General features: G+C 42.4%; 2 protein-coding genes across 2 annotated transcripts in view; one reads left to right on the top strand and one right to left on the bottom strand.

Moving 5' to 3' along the window:
- Window positions 1-22571, top strand: part of LOC309493587 (uncharacterized protein) — a gene marked incomplete at its 3' end in the record, with an annotated part of 198508 nt that overhangs the window by 170090 nt on the left and 5847 nt on the right. The gene's annotated exons all lie outside the window — the stretch shown is intronic.
- On the bottom strand, window positions 2037-21333 carry LOC309499716 (uncharacterized protein). Its single transcript, XM_082171135.1, has 3 exons — window positions 21276-21333; window positions 12663-12755; window positions 2037-5356 (listed from the first exon to the last, which is right to left on the bottom strand). Exons 2-3 carry the CDS (start codon window positions 12718-12720, stop codon window positions 3798-3800), a joined length of 1617 nt encoding a protein of 538 aa, XP_082027261.1. The 5' UTR covers window positions 12721-12755; window positions 21276-21333; the 3' UTR covers window positions 2037-3797.

Here is a 22571-nt window from a genome sequence, read left to right as displayed (position 1 = left end):
GGGTTTGCTTATAGCCCCCCAGCTCAGCCACCATGTGTTGGAGTTCACCCTGATGAACGAGAGGGTCGCTTCCCTGCGCCTTCGGGTCGGGGATAGGTCTCTCACTGTCGTGTGCGCCTATGGGCCAAACGACAGTGTAGAGTAACCGGCCTTCTTGGAGACTCTGGGAGGGGTGCTGGAAAGTGCTCAGACTGGGGACTCCGTCGTTCTACTGGGGGACTTCAACGCCCACGTGGGCAGCGACAGTGACACCTGGAGGGGCGTGATTGGGAGGAACGGCCCCCCTGATCTGAACCCGAGTGGTGTTCTGTTATTGGACTTTTGTGCTAGTTACAGCTTGTCCATAATGAACACCATGTTCAAGCATAAGGGTGTCCATCAGTGCACATGGCACCAAGACACCCTAGACTGGAGGTTGATGATTGACTTTGTGGTTATTTCATCTGACCTCCGGCCGTATGTCTTGGACACTCGGGTGAAGAGAGGGGCGGAGCTGTCAACTGATCACCACCTGGTGGTAAGTTGGATCCGATGGCGGGGGAGGAAGCTGGACAGACTCAGCAGACCTAAACATACTGTGAGGGTCTGTTGGGAACGTTTGGCCGAATCCCCTGTCAGAGAGATCTTCAACTTCCACCTCAGGCAGAGCTTCGACCAGATCCCGAGGGAGTCTGGAGATATTGAGTCCGAGTGGACCATGTTCTCCACCTCCATTGTCAATGCAGCCACTTGGAGCTGTGGCCGTAAGGTCTCCAGTGCCTGTCGAGGCGGCAATCCCCGAACCCAGTGGTGGACACTGGAAGTAAGGGATGCCAACAAGTTGAAGAAGGAGTCCTATCGGGCCTGGCTGGCTTGTGGGACTCCTGAGGCAGCTGACGGGTACTGACAGGCCAAGCGGACTGCAGCCCGGGTGGTTGTGGAGGCAAAAACTCGGGCCTGGGAGGAGTTCGGTGAGGCCATGGAGAAGGACTATCGGTCGGCCTCGAAGAGGTTCTGGCAAACCATCTGGCGCCTCAGAAGGGGGAAGCAGTGCCCTACCAACGCTGTTTACAGTGGAGGTGGGTGGCTGTTGACCTCGACTGAGGATGTCATTGGACGGTGGAAGGAATACTTCGAGGATCTCCTCAATCCCGCCATCACATCTTCCATTGAGGAAACAGAGGCTGAGGACTCAGAGGTGGACTCATCCATCACCCGGGCTGAAGTCACCGAGGTAGTCAAGAAACTCCTCGGTGGCAAGGTACCGGGGGTGGATGAGATCCGCCCTGAGTACCTCAAGTCTCTGGGTGTTGTGGGGCAGACACGCCTCTGCAGCATCGCGTGGCGGTCGGGAACAGTACCTTTGGACTGGCAGACTGGGGTGGTGGTTCCTCTTTTTAAGAAGGGGGACAGGAGGGTGTGCTCCAACTATAGGGGGGTCACACTTCTCAGCCTCCCCGAAAAAAAGTCTATGCCAGGGTACTGGAGAGGAGAATACAGCCGATTTTAGAACCTCGGATTCAGGAGGAACAGTGTGGTTTTCGTCCTGGTCGTGGAACACTGGACCAGCTCTATACCCTCTCCAGGGTGCTGGAGGGTTCATGGGAGTTTGCCCAACCAATCCACATGTGCTTTGTAGATTTGGAGAAGGCATTCGACTGTGTCCCTCGCGGCATCTTGTGGAGGGTGCTCTGGGAGTATGGGGTCCGGGGCCCTTTGCTAAGGGCTGTCCGGCTGACAGAATTTCTAGGCGCAGCCAGGGGCCGGAGGGTGTCAGGTTTGGGGACTACACGATTTCACCTCTGCTCTTTGCTGATTATGCTGTCGTGCTGGCCCCATCAGACCAGGACCTTCAGCATGCACTGGGACGGTTTGCAGCTGAGTGTGAAGCGGCTGGGATGGGAAACAGCACCTCCAAATCTGAGGCCATGGTTCTCAGTCGGAAAAGGGTGCTTTGCCCGCTTCAGGTTGGTGGAGAGTTCCTGCCTCAAGTGGAGGAGTTCAAGTATCTTGGGGTCTTGTTCACGAGTGAGGGAAAGATGGAACGGAAGATTGACAGACGGATCGGTGCAGCTTCTGCAGTAATGCGGTCGCTGTACCGGTCTGTCGTGGTGAAGAAGGAGCTGAGCCGCAATTTTTGCAAAATTTACCGGTCAATCTACGTTCCTACTCTCACTTATGGTCATGAGCTGTGGGTCATGACCGAAAGTACAAGATCCTGGATACAGGCGGCCGAAAAGAGCTTTCTCCGCAGGGTGGCTGGGTGATCCCTTAGAGATGGTCACTCAGGAGGAGCTCAGAGTAGAGCCGCTGCTCCTCCACATCGAGAGGGGCCAGCTGAGGTGGCTCAGGCATCTTTTACAGATACCTCCTGGACACCTTCCTGGGAAGGTGTTCCGGGCATGTTCCACTGGGAGGATACCCCGGGGAAGACCTAGGACACGCTGGAGGGACTATGTCTCCCGGCTGGCCTGGGAACGCCTCGGTGTCCCCCCGGAAGAGCTGGAGGAAGTGTCTAGAGAGAGGGAAGTCTGGGCATCCCTGCTTAGACTGCTGCCCCGTGACTCGGCCCCAGATAAGTGGAAGATGGATGGATGCATTCAACTGAAAGAGGAATGTCATACACACCTAGGATGAGTTGAGGGTGAGTAAATCATGGGTTAATTTACCTATCCCTTTTTTAGGAACTATTTTGCATTTTTATAACTATCCCTTTAAAATGCTTCCTCAATGGATGTCCCAGCGCTGCGTAGTAACGCTGTTGCGTGATCGAGATCGGCCCACGAGTAAACCACTGTCTGGCTCCGAGCTGATAAGCTGTTTTTGCTGCGCAGCTCAAACGAGTAGCGGGGTTTCATTCTTGCCTTGTGATGTTTCTCGCATGCAGCAGAAATGACAGCTCTCTCACACTGGCAGGAAAAGGGTGCAAAATAGTGCAAAATATGGCCATTTATTCACAGTCTAGAGCCCTGTATTGTGCTGTAGTTCTAGCCTAGAAATCTAGACGCACCCTAGCGGCAGCAAAATTATTTTGCAGCCAGGGTCAGTCTAGCAACTCTCAATAGACCTTTTTGCTGCAAAAACCTAAATTGGGTCAGGCCAATCACGTCGTGTATAGAGTAGGCGGGGGCGGGCTTAACATATGACGACAGAGTTGTGACGGTTCCCTGCTACTTGAATACAAAGAATGACGGCTGCTGCGGATGGAGAACAGCGGTCTTTCGAATCGGCTTTGGCCGCAACTCTGGAGGACTTGGAGTTAAGTTTTTCTTTGAGAAAAGAACAAAGAACGGCACTTAAGTCATTCTTAAAAAAAGGAAGATGTGTTCGTAGTTTTGTCGGCCAGATTTAAAAGTTGAATCTATCAACTAACGTTAGCTCGGCTGTTGGGAAAACGCTCTGGTTGGTTGAAGCGCTGTCCTATTGTGTGCAGAGGGAATTTGAAAGACAGCCGTTTATCCCACCCATCAGATTGACCGTGTCTATGGTGAGTTGCCAGACTAAACATCTTGATGTACGTCTGGCTTGCCAGGCTACTGTAGTTCTGCTTGTACATTAGCACTACTGTCAGAGAGCGAATTTGTGTTGTTTTTTTGCATTGATCTGAACTGACAAATTAGACATTCCTGTTGGTTGAACACAAGTTAATAGATGGTCAATCAACAAAGTGTCCTGTGCTCACCACACACCGGCTATAGGTGGAGAGGAGAGATTTGGCTATAGGGAGATGTGTGGCTAACATACACAGAAGAGACTTTGTTGCTCAGCACATGAAAACAAACTACTTACTGTGATTTCAGACTGTGGTGATGTGGTTTCTACACTGTATGAATCTTCATGTGTAGCTTCAGGTCACTTTTTAAAGAGAAACTTGTTCTGCACTGATCACACGTGTGCGGCTTCTCTCCGCTGTGGATCCTCTCATGTCTTTTCAGATTTGATGATGCACTGAATCCCTCGTCACAGTGTGAACACTTGTAAGGTTTTTCTCCAGTGTGGATCCTCTCATGGGTTTTCAGAGATGATGATGCAATGAATCTCTTGTCGCAGTGTGAACACTTGTAAGGTTTTTCTCCAGTGTGGATCCTCTCATGGATTTTCAGAGATGATGATCGACTGAATCTATTGTCACAGTGTGAACACTTGTAAGGTTTCTCTCCAGTGTGGATCCTCTCATGTGTTTTTAGATATGATGAGTGATTGAATCTCTTGTCACAGTGTGAACACTTGTAAGGTTTTTCTCCAGTGTGGATCCTCTCATGTGTTTTCAGTTCTGCTGACTGACTGAATCTCTTGTCACAGTGTGAACACTTGTAAGGTTTTTCTCCAGTGTGAATAATCTGGTGCAGTTTTAAATGTTCAGCTGTAATAAAAGTCTTTTCACACTCAAAGCACATGTACTCTCTCACACCAGTGTGAATTTTCTCATGTTTAAGTAAATATGGCAGCTGTGAAAAACTCTTTCCACACACAGAACATGAATGTGGCTTCTCCTTCGTATGAACTCTCAGGTGTCTCTTCAGCTCTGATGCTCTAAGAAATGATTTGTCACATTGATCACATCTGAACGCCTTCTCTCCGGTGTGGGTCCTCATGTGTTCTTTAAGGTGTGGAGATCCAATGAAATCTTTCCCGCATTGATCACACTTAAAAGGCTTCTCTCCAGTGTGGATCCTCATGTGTATCTTCAGGTGACTTTTAAAAGTAAAACTCTTCCCGCACAGATCACACGTGTGCGGCTTCTCTCCAGTGTGGATCATCTCGTGTGTTTTCAGATTTGATGATCGACTGAATCTCTTGTCACAGTGTGTACACATGTAAGGTTTTTCTCCAGTGTGAATACTCTGGTGCAGTTTTAAATTGTTTGCTGTAGTAAAAGTCTTCTCACACTCGAAGCACATGTACTCTCTCACACCAGTGTGAATTTTCTCATGTCCACGTAAATATTGCAGCCGTGAAAAACTCTTTCCACACACAGAACATGAATGCGGCTTCTCCTTCATATGAACTGTCAGGTGTTTCTTCAGGTCTGATGCACAGACAAATTTTTTGCTGCACTGATCACATGAGAACGGCTTCTCTCCAGTGTGGATCCTCATGTGACCATTAAGGTTTGCTGATATTGTGAAACTCTTCCCACACTGATCACAAGAGAACGGCTTCTCTCCAGTATGAACTCTCATGTGAATCTGAAGACTACAGTTGCTTGTGAAACTCTTTCCACACTGAGTGCAGGTGAATGATTTCTTGGCTCTTCTTTTCTTTAAAAATATATTTTTAGTCTTTGAGCGACTCAAAGGTTTTTCTCCAGGTTTGACATGATGTTCCTCCTCCACTTCACTCAGTTTTTCACTCTCCTCGCTCTCTTCTATCAGGTCTGACATGAAAGAAAAAAATATTAAATAAAATTTTTAGTGCATCATAATAAATCAAAGAGAGAAATATAAAGTGAAAGGCCCTGATGTAATGGTAGAAAGTAGACAACTGTTATAAAATATTATAATTTCATGCCTTTTTATAAATTGATTATGTGTCCTTGAAACTTTCCATGAATTATGTCAATTTATCTTCCAATTAGGGCTGCAACAACGAATCGATGAAATCAATAAAAATCGATTAATAAAAGTTGGCAACGAACTTCTTTATCAATTTGTTGTGTCACGCCAGTCAATAATTCGCGGAGATGTTGGAGTATAAATAAATTTGAGTTGAGCGCGGAGCAGAGCTATGAGGCGCCGGACTGGACAAAAGCGAAGCGAACTCTGCACGTGAGCGACGCTGCAAAAGAAGAGAGACCGAGTATGTCCGAGAGAGCGCACGCACGAGAGAGACCGAGTGTGTCCGAGAGAGAGAGACCGAGTGTGTCCGAGAGAGAGAGACCGAGTGTGTCCGAGAGAGAGAGGCCGATTGTGTCCAAAAGCGAGCGAGAGAGGCCGAGTGTGTCCGAGAACGCACGAGAGAGGCCGAGTGTCAAGTCAAGTCAAGTTTATTTGTATAGCGCTTTTCACAATACAGATTGTATCAAAGCAGCTTCACAGTATTAAATTAAAATAATACAACAAAGTTTGTTTCAAGAGGAATTTATTGATTGATAAAATTAAATTAAATATCCCCAAAATATCCCCAACTGAGCAAGCCAAAGGCAACAGTGGCAAGGAACCGAAAAACTCCATCAAGTGACCTAATGGTGTCCTAAAACTCCATCAGGTGACCTAATGGAGAAAAAAAACCTTGGGAGAACCCAGGCTCAGTCGGGGGCCAGTTCTCCTCTGAGCTAGAGGCCGGATTGTAGTTTGAACTGTAGGATTATATGAATGCCTGGCTGAAGAGATGCGACTTTAATCTAGTTTTAAACTGGGAGAGCGAGTCTGAGCAACGAACAGTATCAGGAAGACTATTCCAGAGTTTTGGAGCCAAATGTGAAAATGCTCTCCCTCCTTTGGTGGTTTTGGATATCCTAGGTATGACCAAAAGCCTTGAATTTAGTGATCTTAAAGAGCGCGATGGATTATAGGGTGATAGAAGATCCGTTAAATAGACTGGAGCTAAGCCGTTTAGGGCTTTATAAGTCAGTAGCAATATCTTATAATTAATACGGAGCTTTATAGGTAACCAATGCAGTGATGATAAAATCGGTGTTATATGATCATATTTTCTTGATCTCGTAAGAACTCTAGCGGCGGCATTTTGGACTAACTGTAGCTTGTTTATTGAGGATGCAGGACAACCAGCTAATAAAGCATTACAGTAATCCAGTCTCGAGGTCATGAATGCATGAACTAACTTTTCTGCATCAGAAACTGATAGCATATTACGTAGCTTAGCAATGTTTCTAAGGTGGAAAAAGGCTGTTTTTGTAACATGAAATATGATTTTCAAAAGACAGGTTGCAATCGAGTATAACACCCAGGTCTTTTACTGTGTAGAGGATAAAGTAACAGGACATCCTATGATGTTAAAGTTGTATTGTGCGAGGTTTTGTGGGCGGTTTTTTTAACCGATAAGTATTACCTCTGTCTTGTCTGGATTTAATAAAAGAAAATTACGCATCATCGCTTTTATATCTTTAACACACTTTGTCAATTTGGAAAATTTAGCGTTTTCATCCGGCCGTGATGAAATATATATTTGAGTGTCATCAGCATAACAATGGAAACTAATTCCATGTTTCCTTATAATATTTCCAAGTGGCATCATATATATTGAAAATAACAGAGGGCCTAATACAGATCCCTGCGGCACTCCATAGTTTACTGGAGTTATGATCGATTTTTCTCCATTTAAATAGACAAAATGGTAGCGGTCAGATAGGTATGATTTGAACCAGCTTAATGCTTGTCCTTGAACACCAGTATAATTTTGTAGTCGATCTAAGAGTAATGTGTGATCTATAGTATCGAACGCAGCACTAAGATCATGTAAAACTAGTATTGAGATACAGCCTTGGTCAGAAGCTAAAAGTAAATAATTTGTGATTTTAACGAGCGCAGTTTCAGTGCTATGATGCGGTCTGAATCCAGACTGAAACTTTTCATAGATATCATTTTGTTGCAAGAAAGAGCCCAGTTGAGCGGACACCACTTTTTCTAATATTTTAGACATAAATGGAAGATTTGAAATGGGTCTATAATTTGCTAGATTATTATGATCTAATTGTGGTTTCTTAATGAGAGGTTTTATAACTGCCAGTTTAAATGTTCTTGGAACATGACCTAAAGATAAAGACGAGTTAATAATATTGAGGAGAGGCTCTTCCACTACAGGTAACACTTCTTTCAGTAGTTTAGTTGGTATAGGATCTAATAAACATGTTGTTGTTTTAGATGAAGTGATAAGTTTATTTAACTCTTTTTGTTCTATAGTTGTAAAGCACTGTAATTGTTCTTGCGGGGTGATAATTGTTCTTGCGGGGTGATAATTGAAGCTGAATTATAAGGCGCGATTGAAGATTGAACGTTTACAATTGTAGTTCTGATGCTTTCTATTTTCTCAGTGAAGAAGTTCATGAAATCATTACTACTGAACTGTAACGAGATATTTTGTTCGGGTGACGTCTGTTTATTTGTTAGTCTAGCCACGGTGTTAAATAAAAATAAACGTTCAAACGGTGTTAAATGTGTCCGAGAGCGCGCGAGATACCAAGTGTGTCCGAGAGCGCGCAAGAGAGGCCAAGTGTGTCCGAGAGCGCGCGAGAGAGGCAGAGTGTGTCCGAGAGCGCGTGAGAGGCAGAGTGTGTCCGAGAGCGCGCGATAGGCAGAGTGCGTCCGAGAGCGCGCGAGATACCAAGTGTGTCCGAGAGCGCGAGAGAGGCCGAGAGCACGCGAGATACCATGTGTGTCCGAGAGCGCGAGAGAGGCCGAGTGTGTCCGAGAGCACGAGAGAGGCCGAGTGTGTCCGTGAGCAAGCGAGAGAGGCCGAGTGTGTCCGAGAGGCCGAGTGTGTCCGAGAGCGAGCGAGAGAGGCCGAGTTTGTCCGACAGCACGCGAGAGAGCAGAGAGCGCGCGAGAGAGACAGAGTGTGTCCGAGAGCGAACGAGAGAGGCCGAGTGTGTCCGAGAGCACGCGAGATACCATGTGTGTCCGAGAGCGCGAGACAGACCGAGTGTGTCCGAGAGCGCGCGAGAGAGGCCGAGTGTGTCCGAGAGCGCGCGAGAGGCAGAGTGTGTCCGAGACCGCGCGAGATACCAAGTGTGTCCGAGAGCGCGCGAGATACCAAGTGTGTCCGAGAGCGCGAGAGAGGCCGAGTGTGTCCGAGAGCACGCGAGATACCATGTGTGTCCGAGAGCGCGAGAGAGACCGAGTGTGTCCGAGAGCACGAGAGAGGCCGAGTGTGTCCGTGAGCAAGCGAGAGAGGCCGAGTGTGTCCGAGAGGCCGAGTGTGTCCGAGAGCGAGCGAGAGAGGCCGAGTGTGTCCGACAGCACGCGAGAGAGCAGAGAGCGCGCGAGAGAGACAGAGTGTGTCCGAGAGAGACCGAGTGTGTCCGAGAGAGACCGAGTGTGTCCGAGAGCGAGCGAGAGAGGCCGAGTGTGTCCGAGAGAGACCGAGTGTGTCCGAGAGAGACCGAGTGTGTCCGAGAGCGAGCGAGAGAGGCCGAGTGTGTCCGACAGCGCGCGAGAGAGACAGAGAGAGCGCGAGAGAGACCGAGTGTGTCCGAGAGCGCGCGAAAGAGACCGAGTGTGTCCGAGAGCGAGCGAGAGAGACCGAGTGTGTCCGAGAGCGAGCGAGAGAGGCCGAGTGTGTCCGAGAGCGTGCGAGAGAGGCCGAGTGTGTCCGAGAGCGCGCGAGAGAGGCCGAGTGTGTCCGACAGCGAGCGAGAGAGGCCGAGTGTGTCCGACAGCGAGCGAGAGGCCGAGTGTGTCCGAGAGGCCGCGAGAGAGACCGAGTGTGTCCGAGAGCGCGCAAGAGAGAGACCGAGTGTGTCTGGGCATTAGTAAATTGGTACATAGTAATATATAATTACTATATAAGAGGCATGGAAGCTCGATAAATAGACAACAATATAAATAAAAACAACAATTGAATTATTACCACTGAACTAGCATACTGTGAACAGAAGATGAAAACACTTTCTTGTCTGTCCCAAGTAGTGTTGTCACGATACTAGAATTTCTAACTTCGATACGATACCTTGAAAAATATCGATATTCGATACCATTTTCGATACCACGGAGAAAAAAACTGCCACAATATTAAGTTTTTTTTTTTTATTATTTAAAGCTAAATATAACAAGTCTAGAACATGACAATGAGGGATATTTTACATGAACAAAAATGTCCTGAAGTAGTGCACTTGTTCAAAAGCATTAATGCTGGTTAATACATTAACGTTATTTGATGAACAGATTTAAACACAAACGTGTGTGCATTATATGCGATAAATATACTATTAGTGCTTTTAACAATACAGATTGTGTCAAAGCACTTAACAGTATCAAATTGGAGGATATAGTGTCAGTAATGTATAATAATAAGATAAAACATAACATTTTCAGTTAAAGGCATTTTATTATTGAATTCAAAGATGTCATTCAATAGCTCAGTTTAGTTTAATTAGTATCTGTGTAATCAAATTGATGATAAGATATGAAGGCAAATTGCAGAATAAAATACTAATTTTTGAATAAAGTTAAATAAGCACAAGTTAATTTACATTTGACCACAGTTAAAATATTTAACGTTACTTGTCTAAGATTTCTCAGTCAGATTATATTAACTTTAAGAATTACGGTGAAAAAACGAGACAACACACACACATATCAACAACAATACTAGGCCATCTTGGTTAATGTTTCAGAAATGTTAAAATGAGAAGAGTTACCAACCTCTCGAAATTATTTATATAGATCCCGATGTCGGTCTTTCAGGTGCTTAGCTATATTAGGCCCCGATCACACTAACGCGTTTTTCAGGTTCGAAAACGCGAGGCACACAGCTGCACTTACCATCACACAGAACGAGCAGTGCGCTGCGTTTGTTATGTTGCTCGGCAACCACTGAAACAGCTGTCCTGTCAGTCAAGTAAACGTCAAATCAGCCTTTTATTAACTTTATTTACTTTCTGTTAACATTGTGGTAGTTACGGTTCGTGAAGTCGTTATAAGCTCCTGGTAACCCGCGAGAGCACCACAAGTTTATCCTCCATCATCGCACTCTCCGGGCGTTCAAGCAACTAGCTTTCATCATTAAAACGGAAGGCCCGCGAGGCGCAGCAGGCACATAAACAGCGCGCAGAACGCTCGCTGGAAACCAATTGAAAATAGGCGCCTCTCACTGCAAAAAACACGTCAAGTGTGATCGGCCCCATTCACTTCACTTTTGCTATTTAATCAGAGCGAATGAGACGAGTGCGTGTGTGGTGTTTATCAACGCGCCTTTGGAGAGAAGTGAAAGTGACAGCTCGGCTAGTATCGATACTTCAGGAAATTAGTATTGGTATCGTTCAGATATTTCAGTATCGATATTTATCGAAATATCGATATTTTTGACAACACTAGTCCCAAGTACCACAACAAGGGGAATATTTATTCCACAATTTGCAGCTCTGAATTTTTCATTCTTTATTCTGGAAACTTCACTATATGCTTGGAAAGGATTAGCTGCAAAATACCTTACGCGCCATACCAGGTGGTCAATCCATTGTATTTGTTTTTAATATTGTATACATTTTATTTATAATTAATATTAGGATAGACTAGAGATATTATCTTTTGTGTTATAATTATTATTAATGCTATTATTACCTATTATCCATGCACAAGACTTGTCTTTTGTGTACATGTGTTCGTCAAACATTGTAAAAGATTACAACATCTTTGACAAAAAAACAAAACAAGTTTGTAAGTGTAGTGTAGAGAACAAGTTCTGACATTCAAACAAATCCTGTTAAGTTTTCTGATTTTTATTTTTATTTATTTTTTATAAATTATTTATTGTTCTGACAGCTAAGGTCCCTTTAAACAGAAATATAAAAAATTTTGTGCACTTTATTTAAAAGAAAAAACTTTGGCAGATGTAAAGCATACATGTATATGTTTTTTTGTGTTAGTCCATTTTTTTTATCATCACTTTAACAGTTCAGGGATGGTCAAGGAGCAACCTCTGTTTGTGCACTTTCTGAAGATTTTTTGCACCGTCAGTTCAGTTTTTGAATAAAGGGTTGGAAACACGACCTTTGCAGTGTCCATAGAAATCTCACATGCTCAAGGTGTAAAGCCGCCGCAGCTTCAAGTAGTTTTAACAATTTTAATTATCATTATCTGTGTCCTACATGTTTCACTCAACCCTGATACTCCTGACATGATTTCCCTCCTTTCAAAAACAGAGCATTACTTAAAGCTACACTGTGTAGGATTTTCTCCCATCTAGTGATGAAATTTTATGACTACCAACTGAATATTAATTTCTAGCCCCTACCATTCTGAGGACATTTTAACTCCTACAGTGGACGCATTATTGCAAGATTAAAATGGCTTCCAGTTCGACTTTGTCCATGAGTGTTCCTTCAAGTGATGAGGTTACTTTAGAAAACAATTACAAATTGCATTTAGTCAGTTAACATGTAGGTTATGACATCTATGTAAACCGAATAATAGTTTTACGTTTTCATTATTTTGGTACCATTTCATTGCTAACATCAGCTATCGGGTTCCTACACAAAAACCTCCACAGTACAGCTTTAAAAATGTGACACTCATGAAATGACATCATCTGGGCTCTTTCTGCAGCATGATGGGAAGACAACAGAATAATCTCAATCCAATGTCTCAGTTTTTACACAAACTGTAGCATTGACTATTCATCAACCCTGTTACCAAAGTCACTGTAAGAAGAATCTCTTACAACTATGAATAACGTGTATGATATTTGACAAATACAACTTTATCAGTAACTTTACTGTTTACTGATTATTCCTAAAAAATTATAATTTTGTAAACTATGTTAAAAATAACAAAAAATCTTGTAATGTTGTTGCAAATTGGGAACCAGATATAAAATAAATGTAAAATAAAACAGTTAAAATAGTATTTAGTTTGAACTCCCTTTACAGACCATTTGTTGAAAAACCCCAGAGCATTCTGTACCATTTCATAGTTTAACTGCATATCTAAGTGTGATGAAGTGCTTGAATGTTTCTAGCATGAATGTTCTTCAGCATCATGAATGAATGAAGAATAAACACCAACCTCTTTGTTCTTCAGGATCTTCAGTGTGTTTCATTCTGCAGGGTTCTGGATCACTCATGTTCTCACTGTCCTCTTTAAAGGGACACTCCACCTCTGGAAAGATGAATGTGTATTTAAATTGGGTCATTTATGTAGAAAAAATTTGTAATTATTTTTGAATTTGGAGCTTTCTAGACTGAGAAAAGCCAGAAAATGTATTTTTGGCTCATGTGGATGAAAGACAACAACTCCCAGAATGCAATTGCTTCGCTGCTCTACGAGGTCACTCCCAAGCCACGCCTACCGGTTAGAGAGCAGTTGTAAACAATAAAGCTAAGCTAAGTTACTAGTAGTCTAGTAGTCTAGTGACTAGTAGTCACAAAATGTCCGGGATTCGGCTTTTGCGTTCTACAGTCGCCATTCATTGTGTTTACTGTGGCGAGCAGGACGAGACTAGGGCCGCGGGAGAATGACGCGAGGCCGGTGGCGTGATTACTGATGACCGACACCTGTGAGGCACTGGTCTCGTATCTCTCACGGAGGAGCGGGTATTTTCTTAGCAATGGTAAAACGCACATCAACCGATCACGCCACCGGCCTCGCGTCTTTCTCCCGCGGCCCTAGCCTCGTTCTGCTCGCCACAGTAAACATGATGAATGGCGACTGTAGAACGCAAAAGCCGGTGGCGTGATTACTGATGAGCGCCGCCTGTGAGACGCACCGGTCTCGTGGGCTATCTCTCATTGAGGAGAGGGTATTTTCTTAGCAATGGTAAAACGCACATTAACCGATCACTTAGCGTTCATGTAAACACTATATTCAGATTCACCAATCGGAATGAATTCAGTTAGATTGAAACAAAAGGTGTGCATGTAAACAATGAATGGCGACCGTAGAAAGCAAAGCCGAATCCCGGACATTTTGGACGATCTCGATGGCCGGACATGCAGGTTTCTGCCGGTGAAATCAAACGCACTGGCACTGATCTGTGATAGGTCTGTTAGCGCATTAGGTCCAACCCCCTATGGGCGGGTTTGAAAGGGTGGGAACTAGTGCTTGTAGTCTCAACAGAAAATCCCCCCCTCTTACACTTCCTCCTACAATGACGCAAAATGACGATTTTTGCGTCATTGTAGGAGGAAGTGTAAAGAGGTAAATACAGATTTCTCTCGTCTCAGGGGAAAATGAGAAAATGTTGCACGACCATTCAATAGTATGACTATAGGGTTTCTAACATTGCAAAGCTTAATCCAAATGGGTGGAGTGTTCCTTTAATAAACTTAATTTCAGCTCTTCTGATGCTTTTGTGCTCATCTTCACTTGTAGCTAGGGCTGGGACGGTTACCGCATTACCGCAATACCGCGGTCACGTGACGCGTGACGTCTGAGCTCGTCACCATCATCACCGCAAAAATCAAATAAAAAATCAAATAAAAATAAATACTGGCCTTCACATGTGTTCACGTTGTGTCTAATGCAGGCATGAAAACAGGTCAGGGGTAAAAAAGGTGAGAAGGATGCGGCAGCAAAAAATCCAATCCAATCAACACACACATATATATATATATATATATATATATATATAGTGCTTTTTAATGTTAAATTCATCAATCTGGTGAAAATTAAACAAAGAAAAATTACTTTAGTTACAGTGTCTGTCTACATTACTACTAGGCCTACATAATAATAGTTATGAAATTAATAATTGTATTAATCCCATGATAGTAATAGCCATATATTGTAAAACAAATGCACTGAAAAATAAAGGAAACTTTCATAATTAGTTTTGTACTAATTTCTATACTTGAAAGAGTATATTTCTATACTTCACATTAAAGGTGTGATTGGGCTAGCCCAGTGTCAATCAAGAAAAGAACCAAATGGGCCGCTGATCTACGTGTTACATGGGGTGTCAGGAAAAAAAAACTAACGCTGACTTTTTATTGACCAATGCATTACACACTAATTACGCACTAACCCAGCGCCGCCAATTAAGCAAAACAAAACGAATGGGCCGCCGATTTACGAGTTTTATGGGCCGTTAAGACAAAAAACGAAACAAAAAAGTATGAGATGTATCGGCCCAAAAAGCACGTCGGCCCACCGGGAATCTCCCGGTAGTCCCGATGGCATTAGACTACATGCCATTGCCTGGACGTGTGTGACACAAAACAAAATCCTACCTGTAGCCCTTCAACATCCACTTATTTAGCTGCTGTCGCATCAGTTGACATGCCATCTCCTTTCCCCTCTTTCTTTTTCTATGTTTAGCCCCCGACAGCTTTTTTGCGTTATCCATCTTTTTCGACGACAACTCACTAACTGTTACTTGTTCCTGCTCGCTCAGCGCTCACGGCGCCCGCGCCCACTCGCGATATTATCCCGCCCTCTTCTATGTCAAAATAATGACATTGGCAACATCGCTGTCTGTATCTGACAGGACAGTTAACATTGTAAGCTAACTTACCTCAGGCTTGCTTTCCGACGTGCGGTTCTTTGTTCGGCAGTGTGTCATCAGACTCGCAGTGTTAAAGACTTTGAAAACAATTCTGCCCTACTCTGACTCGGATTGGCTGTCAGGTTTCGGCATTAGGAATGATGATTGGTTTTTTAAAGCTGCGGGTAAATGCTGGCCACGACCACGACCCCCCCTCCCCCCATAAACATCTTCTCATCGGATCTGCACAAATCACGTAGGTGACCCATTTTGGTTTTAAAACGGCGAATTTCACCGAAAGGTGAGGAGTTTTCATGCCTGCTAATGACATGGATTCATTGATTCTAATGACATGGATTGTGTCTAATAACATTGTGTCTTACATGGATTCAAGGTTTTCTAAACAAAACTTATCATCAAAAGATGGAGCAAATCCGACCTTTCGCAAGTTCGCAAGTTGTTCCATGACACATAATAACATTCCATCTATTGACTATAACCCCTTATTTACACTCTGTGGCGCGTTACGGCTGCGACGCGGCTACCGGAGCTGATCGCGCCCACTCTAGTCAATGCTTGTGTTTACAACAGCCACGACACGGCGCGTTTCAGAAGCGTCTCTCCGCGCCGCTTCGCTAAAGATAGGCGCCTGGTCTATTTTCGAAGGACGCGGCTTCCAAGCCGCACCGTAAATAAAAAAAAAGTAAAAGCAGGACCTCAGCTTTTAATTGCACGTGCTTATTTAACACAATTCTCTCACGTGAAGACCGCATTTGTCAACCCTCGCGGAGTCGCGGCAAGTGCACACTCACAGCACCAGAGAGTAATCTTGACGGCACTTGCAAGAAAATGGATAAGTAGGCTACATAATCAAATTCACAAATATTACACCATTTAAACATTATTAAAAATACATAGGCTACTGAGTTACTAAAACAATATTTGTCAAAGAATACACTTGTATGTTCACAGTTTGAACGTTCTTGTTTCCATTTGTTTAATTTCAAGATCTGAGGTGAATTATCCATTGTTGCTTTTACAGCTACAAAGCTGGAGCACTAAACGATATTCAAAGTCACATTGCATGCTTTTAACATTAAATAAAGCACATAAACACTACCTGAGATTATCATTGCCACACTTTGTTTGTTGTTCCAGCCGCAACGTCGCAGAAAAAAAAAAAACTGGGGGTGGGGGGGGTGGGGAGGGGAGTTGAGGTTTAAAGCGGTTTACCGCAATACCGCAGGAATTTCTTGCTTTTCAACCGCGGTAAGAAAAAAATCCATACCGTCCCAGCCCTACTGGTAGCTGATGGGAATTTACAGCATTTATTGGAGAATTGATGAGGCCAAAATCTAAATCAAAAATATCAATTACTGAGTTTGTTTTTATAATAAATGACACTTCTAAGTGTAGCTGGCGCGGTCTGACTACTGTGTTGTGTTCTGGTGCACTGACGACAGGGTCGTATCTAGCGAAACAATCAGTAATTGAAAAAAAATGTATACTTTTAACCACAATTGTTCATCTTGTGCTGGTCTGCGACTCGCAAGGCATTACATCATCACATTGGAAACAAGCGTGCCGCACAAGCCCTGAAAAGTGAAGCCAAAACGTCTCGATCGCCCCCCAGTGACTGATCCTAGTATAGGTCATAAGCCCCGCCCCCCCATGTTATTCAATGGGACATGAGACCAACTAAACAATTAAATTACACTTCAGATATCTTTTTTCCAAAGGTGGTTTCTTTCATTTGCTGTGTTTTTATCACGCTGATGTAAGTTCAAGTGTCTGTTTCAAAAATAAGTTGGTTTTTAGTTAGTTACGTGATGCGGTGGTGTAACGTCATGATTGACAACTGTGATTGACAGGTTCTCGAGTGAAGTAGTCACTGAAGCACCAACGGACATTTTTTTCGGGATCTTCGGAGGACTGAGGAGATTGTATTCAGACCTGCCAACCTTGCAAATTTTTTTTGTGTATCGACGACGACGGGGGGGGGGAATATTTATTTGGATATTTATTTTCCAATATCCAAATATGATACTAAATACCACAGGGAAAAGGGCTTCTATTTGTGACGTGCTGTCTTTGCATTTAAACATTGCACATTTTAAACAGGACACGCATTAACTGAATAAATGTAAGCCAATACAAACATATTTATAGAAAACAGTTGGCAATGTATAGACAGGAGTCCAATAATAGAATAACGAATCACTTATTCTAAAAATAACGTTATAAGTTCCGAATCCGACATATAATAAGGGCTGTGTTAACAGTAAACGTCCGTCATTTAACGAATTTTAAAAGCAGGGATGGATAATACAAAATGCTTTTTGACAGAAAAAAAACAAAACAAGCAAGAACAAAATTTTAATTTAGCCCGTCAATTTTAATTTTACAATGATCTTCTCTCTCTGTGTGCGCGCGTCCGTGTTTGTGAGAGAGCTCGCGCAGCACTGATACAACGGTACTTTTTAATCCATAAGTAACTAACGCGCTAGTTTTCATACAAAATAAATATGTAACATAATTAGGTAGGCTACTTTAGATGTAATTAAGACAATAACGTAACACATACGTTTCTCAACACTGAGAATGAATGAATAAATAAACGCCTGTTTCTCCAGACTCGCGCTTATCAGTAGGCTAACGTTAATCCACAAATCACAACACTTTCATAATCACTAAGCCATAGCGATTTCAAGATTTATAGTTCAGCATTACTTGAGCATTTTATTATTTGCATGACTGAATGATGTCTTCCTCTTTTCTGAGTGACCATGAATAACTTAACGGAGTATTTTAAGATAATCCATGCGATCTGTGTGATCATCGAATCCATAAGATTAAGTTAACTCAACAATCATCTTTCCACATCGACCCCAGGCCGTTTACCTTCAGGAGTCAGAAGTACTGTGACTACTGTACTGTCCTCGCTTATGACATCAGTCAGACGGCGGCCGCGAGAGTGGAAGGGGGATCGAGCGGGAATCTTTATTGGTGTCGATTTTCAGTCTCTTTTTAATGATAGGCCTTACGCATCTGTCAATCATCCCCGCTTGCTATTTGGGGAATGAACCCAGCGCTATGATTGGTCGAACTTTTCTTCTTTTGCTGTAGCTTGATTTGAGGCAGGGCGTGCACTGTGCACAGAGGCGTTACCAGGTTTTTGCGTAGTTTAGAGTGACAAATCGTACCAGCGTACTTTTAAGTCAAAATGTGTATCCGTTACGCAAAATGCGTACAGGTTGGCAGGTCTGTTGTATTTACTTTATTTTAACAAGCGTCTTTTCGTACTGCAATCAATTTTTTAAAAAGTGTGCAGAATCCACTCTCCCTCAGTGCATTCTGCGAGAGTGAGGGCGGAGCGTTGATTTCGCGGCTTTACTTCCTGCTCACTACTGCGCAGGTCTGGTCCCGAGATCGCTACTGCGCAGACTCAAGTTCCAATATGTCAGCGCCATATCGGGACTCTGGCGGCTTCATTTCTCATCAATGGAAGACAGCGAAGGGGCGTCGTCCATCTTTTTTTACAGTCTATGGTTGGAAAGGTCAAGCTAGAGTGAGCGGATGTACCGCCCCATTGTTAATAGCGCGGTTTTCAAGCTAGAAAAAGTTTTTTTTTCTAGCTTGACCTAGGGGTGGGAGATATTGACAAAAATGAATATCTCGATATTTTTTTCCAATATCTCGATATCGATATTCAGACGATATTTTTGCCATCCTTCAAAGAAATGTGTGCAAACTGGCAAAGAAGTTGGACTTTTGACTTGCTGCATTTGACCATTTGACCTTTGTAGGCTATAGAAAAAACAATAAAGGAGCTAACTGAACAGAATCTGAGGTAGCCCCTACTTTTTCCACTTACAAAAAAATTAATAAAAAAACGGAATTAGGCACCTTTTGCAACAGTGATTATTAAATCAAACAACAATATTGTTGATGATAAATTCAAAGTAAAAAAAATCTTTTCAAAACGCTATAAATCCATCCATTTTTTCCCCAAAACGCTATAAAGCCATCATTTTCCCCCAAAAAATTGATAGTTTGTCTTTTTTTAAAAAAAAGTATTTTGTCTTTTATTTTTCGTGTTTGCATTTATGAGGAAAAAACAATATTACGTGACAGTTCTCCATTATGGACGCGAGCGCTCTGACTTTCAAACTTTCACAGAGACCTCAAAACAGAAAGCACAAAGCCTTTCTTTAAAACGAATTTCGTTTTGTATTAATTGTATCTTAATTTTACCAATTTCCTGGATTTAAAACATAAATACATAAAAAGTAAATACAGGAGGCTAGCACAAAATAAGGTGCTTGAACTGGAGATTATATCAGCATGAACCGAACCGTGGCCTACGATCGCCTCACAGGCCTAAAAAATGTGAAATATATTTACAGAAAGCTGGTTCTAAACAAAACCATCCAAAACATAATAAAACTATGTAGCCTAATAAATGTGCATTTCTCCTGCGTTCACTAGCTAGCTTACTGCGAAGATCGCGAGTCAATAGCCTATCGTCAACATCATCTTTGCAGCCGACACACAAATTAATAAACAATTAAAATGTCTTATTGCAATATTTTACATATTCATAATCATTACTTTTGCTGGTTCTTTGAGGCAGCTTTTTAGGTTTTTGGTGTTTTGGAAAAGAGCTCTTCACGTGGCTACAAACACCGTTTCACCAAGGCACAACGGCCCTTCAGCACATAAGAACAACAAGAGAAAAAGCGCTGACTTACTAATTACGAAACTTTTATGTGGTTGAACAGGTGAAAGAATCACAAATTCCTCTGCAACTCAAACCTTCTCAGTACGAGTTATGAAGGAAGAGCATTAGAGTTTTCAACGCGTCCTCCTCTGATTGCTGTGTTGTGAACTTGTGACTGAAAAAGTGCGTGCAGGAACACATGCGCAAAACGTAGCTAGGTCTGTAAAATGTCCTTTTGTAAAATGACATATGATAAAAATAAAAATAATTAATATATCATTTAACAAAACGGTTTTGCGCATGTGCTTCTGCGCGCACTATTTCGAATTTACGTAGCCTATGAATGTGCGTTTTTGACGTCCCGCGCCAGGCCACTCGGAGGGTGCTTCCGGGAATAGTACTGCCCTAGTATTTAAAATCGCTACATATAATTGTTTAGACGGTTATAGTGTGCGTTATTTGTTTTCTCTTTAACTTCTTTCAGCTCTTTTCATGTTTTGGGGGTCGGATTGTACAAATTATGAAATATTCGATATCCCAATTTTGCATATCGTCCAGACAACAATTTGGATATTATCGTCTAAACGATATATCGCCCACCTCTAGCTTGACCTTTCCAATGTGATGATGTAATGCCTGGTGGCGTCACAGACCAGCACAAGACGAACAATTGTGGTTAAAAAATATACGTTTGACTGTGACTGATCGTTTTGCTAGATAAGACCCTATTCCTCAGCTGGGATCGTGCAGAGCCATTTGAAGCACTTTAAAGTCTTTTGAAACTGCATTGATTTGGACTTCAACATCTTGGTTATCATTGAAGTCCATTGTGTGGAGAAAAATCCTGAAATGTTTTCCACAAAAAAAAAAAAACATTATTTCTTTTCCACTGAAGAAATAAAGACATGAACATCTGGGATGGCATTGGGGTGAGTAAATTATCAGGAAATTTTCAATTTGAGGTGAACTACTCCTTTAACTATGGGCTTTTACATTAACATAATGCAACATGAAATAAACCATCTTCCTTTCAATAGTTAACACATACAGTAACATGCATGAAGCAAAATGTATGCTGCCTACATCTGTGCTGTTCAGTGCCATTGGACATCAATACAATACATCTTTTAAATGAACACATTATATTCTAAACCTGGTATTTGGAAGTACATGTACAATTTCAAAAAGAGCAAAAGTTTAGGATTCTATTGTCAATCAGAATCAGCCTAACATAAGAAAAAGGACAACTGAAACATGTGGGCTGCATGACAAGATGACAGACTGGCGAGCGCTAGCACACAGCAAAACAAACCATGAGGTTAGCCATGTTAAGCTCTCAAAACAGCAGTTCTCGACACATCTCGACTAAATGTATGTGCACTCATCATAAAATACACGTACAAGTTACCATGTGCACTAAAACTAAAGTTACAACAGGTATATTTCAAGCTTACATTGGACTGATGTGAACACCCACCTCTCTCGGTCAATTCCAAATACTCCTCGCGAGTCGCTCGTTGCCTGCTGACTGTAGCGCGGTGACGTCACCTATGTGTTACCACGGTGGCGCGCAAATTTACATAATATAAAAAAAAAAATGTTACCTCTAAAGTAATAATGAAAGCAGCAAAAAGGAGTACATAGTTTTAACTATGCCTGATCTAAGGTAAACTTATAAGGAATTTCAGAGTATATTGTGTAATATCTGTGTAGTATTTTCTTTAAAGTTTTTCACATTCTGTTGCACTTCACTGTCTAAATTACAAAATTACTGTAAACATAATGACACCTTATATATTTCTTATTTTAATCATTCCTCTGTAATAGTTCATAATTGTTTATTTTTGTGCATTATATAGGCTATAAAATATTTACTCCAATAAAGTAGTTTGAATGAAGTTAAACCAACTACATACAGTACATTGTTAATCTCTGTATCCCATTTTATGCATGCCAACTCAAAAAACCAAACTAATAACACTGATCAATTTTATTTCAAAACAAAGATGATAATTGTATAAAAGAAATATGTACATATACAGATAATCAAATACATACCTGTACATCAACACACACACACACACACACACACACACACACACACACACACACACACACACACACACACACACACACACACACACACACACCCAGGTGGGCAGTCCTTGTATATTGCAATGCAGTGCAAAAGCACAGAGTCAACGAGCAGGGCAACCGCAACTCTTGCTTATATTGTCTGGAAAATACACTCCGGTTCACAACACCTAATTTGTATAAAATACAGAACAAACAATATTTAATTTATTTTGAAGAAAGGCATTAACATAGTACAGAGTCATCCAAGGAATTTCTTTTTTTAAGTATTTTATACATATTATAGGAAGATGTTAGACAAAGATACTGTATGTTTGAGTGTGATTGGCTTTGTCTGTAAAGTAGCCTACCTAAGAGACTTACTTTGTTTATGAACAACATAAACTAGTTTAAAAAGAAAGTTTGTCAAGAAAGGCTAACTTTAGGTTGGCTTGAGAAAGCCTGAAAGTTTGAAATAGTTTTAAAAGCTGCTTGATGGTGTTTTAGGCCCCCAATGGCTCCTTAGAGGCAGCTAACCCTACCCTCAACCTTAAACCTACCCATCCCCTCGCTGCCTGGAAGGCGCCGTTGGGGGCTTAAAACACCAAGTGCCTTAAAAGCTTGAAGTTTGAAGGTTTTCAGTTTGAAATTCAAAGTAGTTTTCAAGCTGAAAGTTTTGAAGGACGGAAAGACAGACTTT

The sequence above is a fragment of the Leuciscus leuciscus genome, assembly GCF_965113295.1.
Source record: "Leuciscus leuciscus genome assembly, chromosome: 1".
NCBI classification, from domain to species: domain Eukaryota; kingdom Metazoa; phylum Chordata; class Actinopteri; order Cypriniformes; family Leuciscidae; genus Leuciscus; species Leuciscus leuciscus.
The sequence above is the reverse complement of the archived record's forward strand: the minus strand, read 5'-3'. Positions and strand labels throughout refer to the sequence as shown.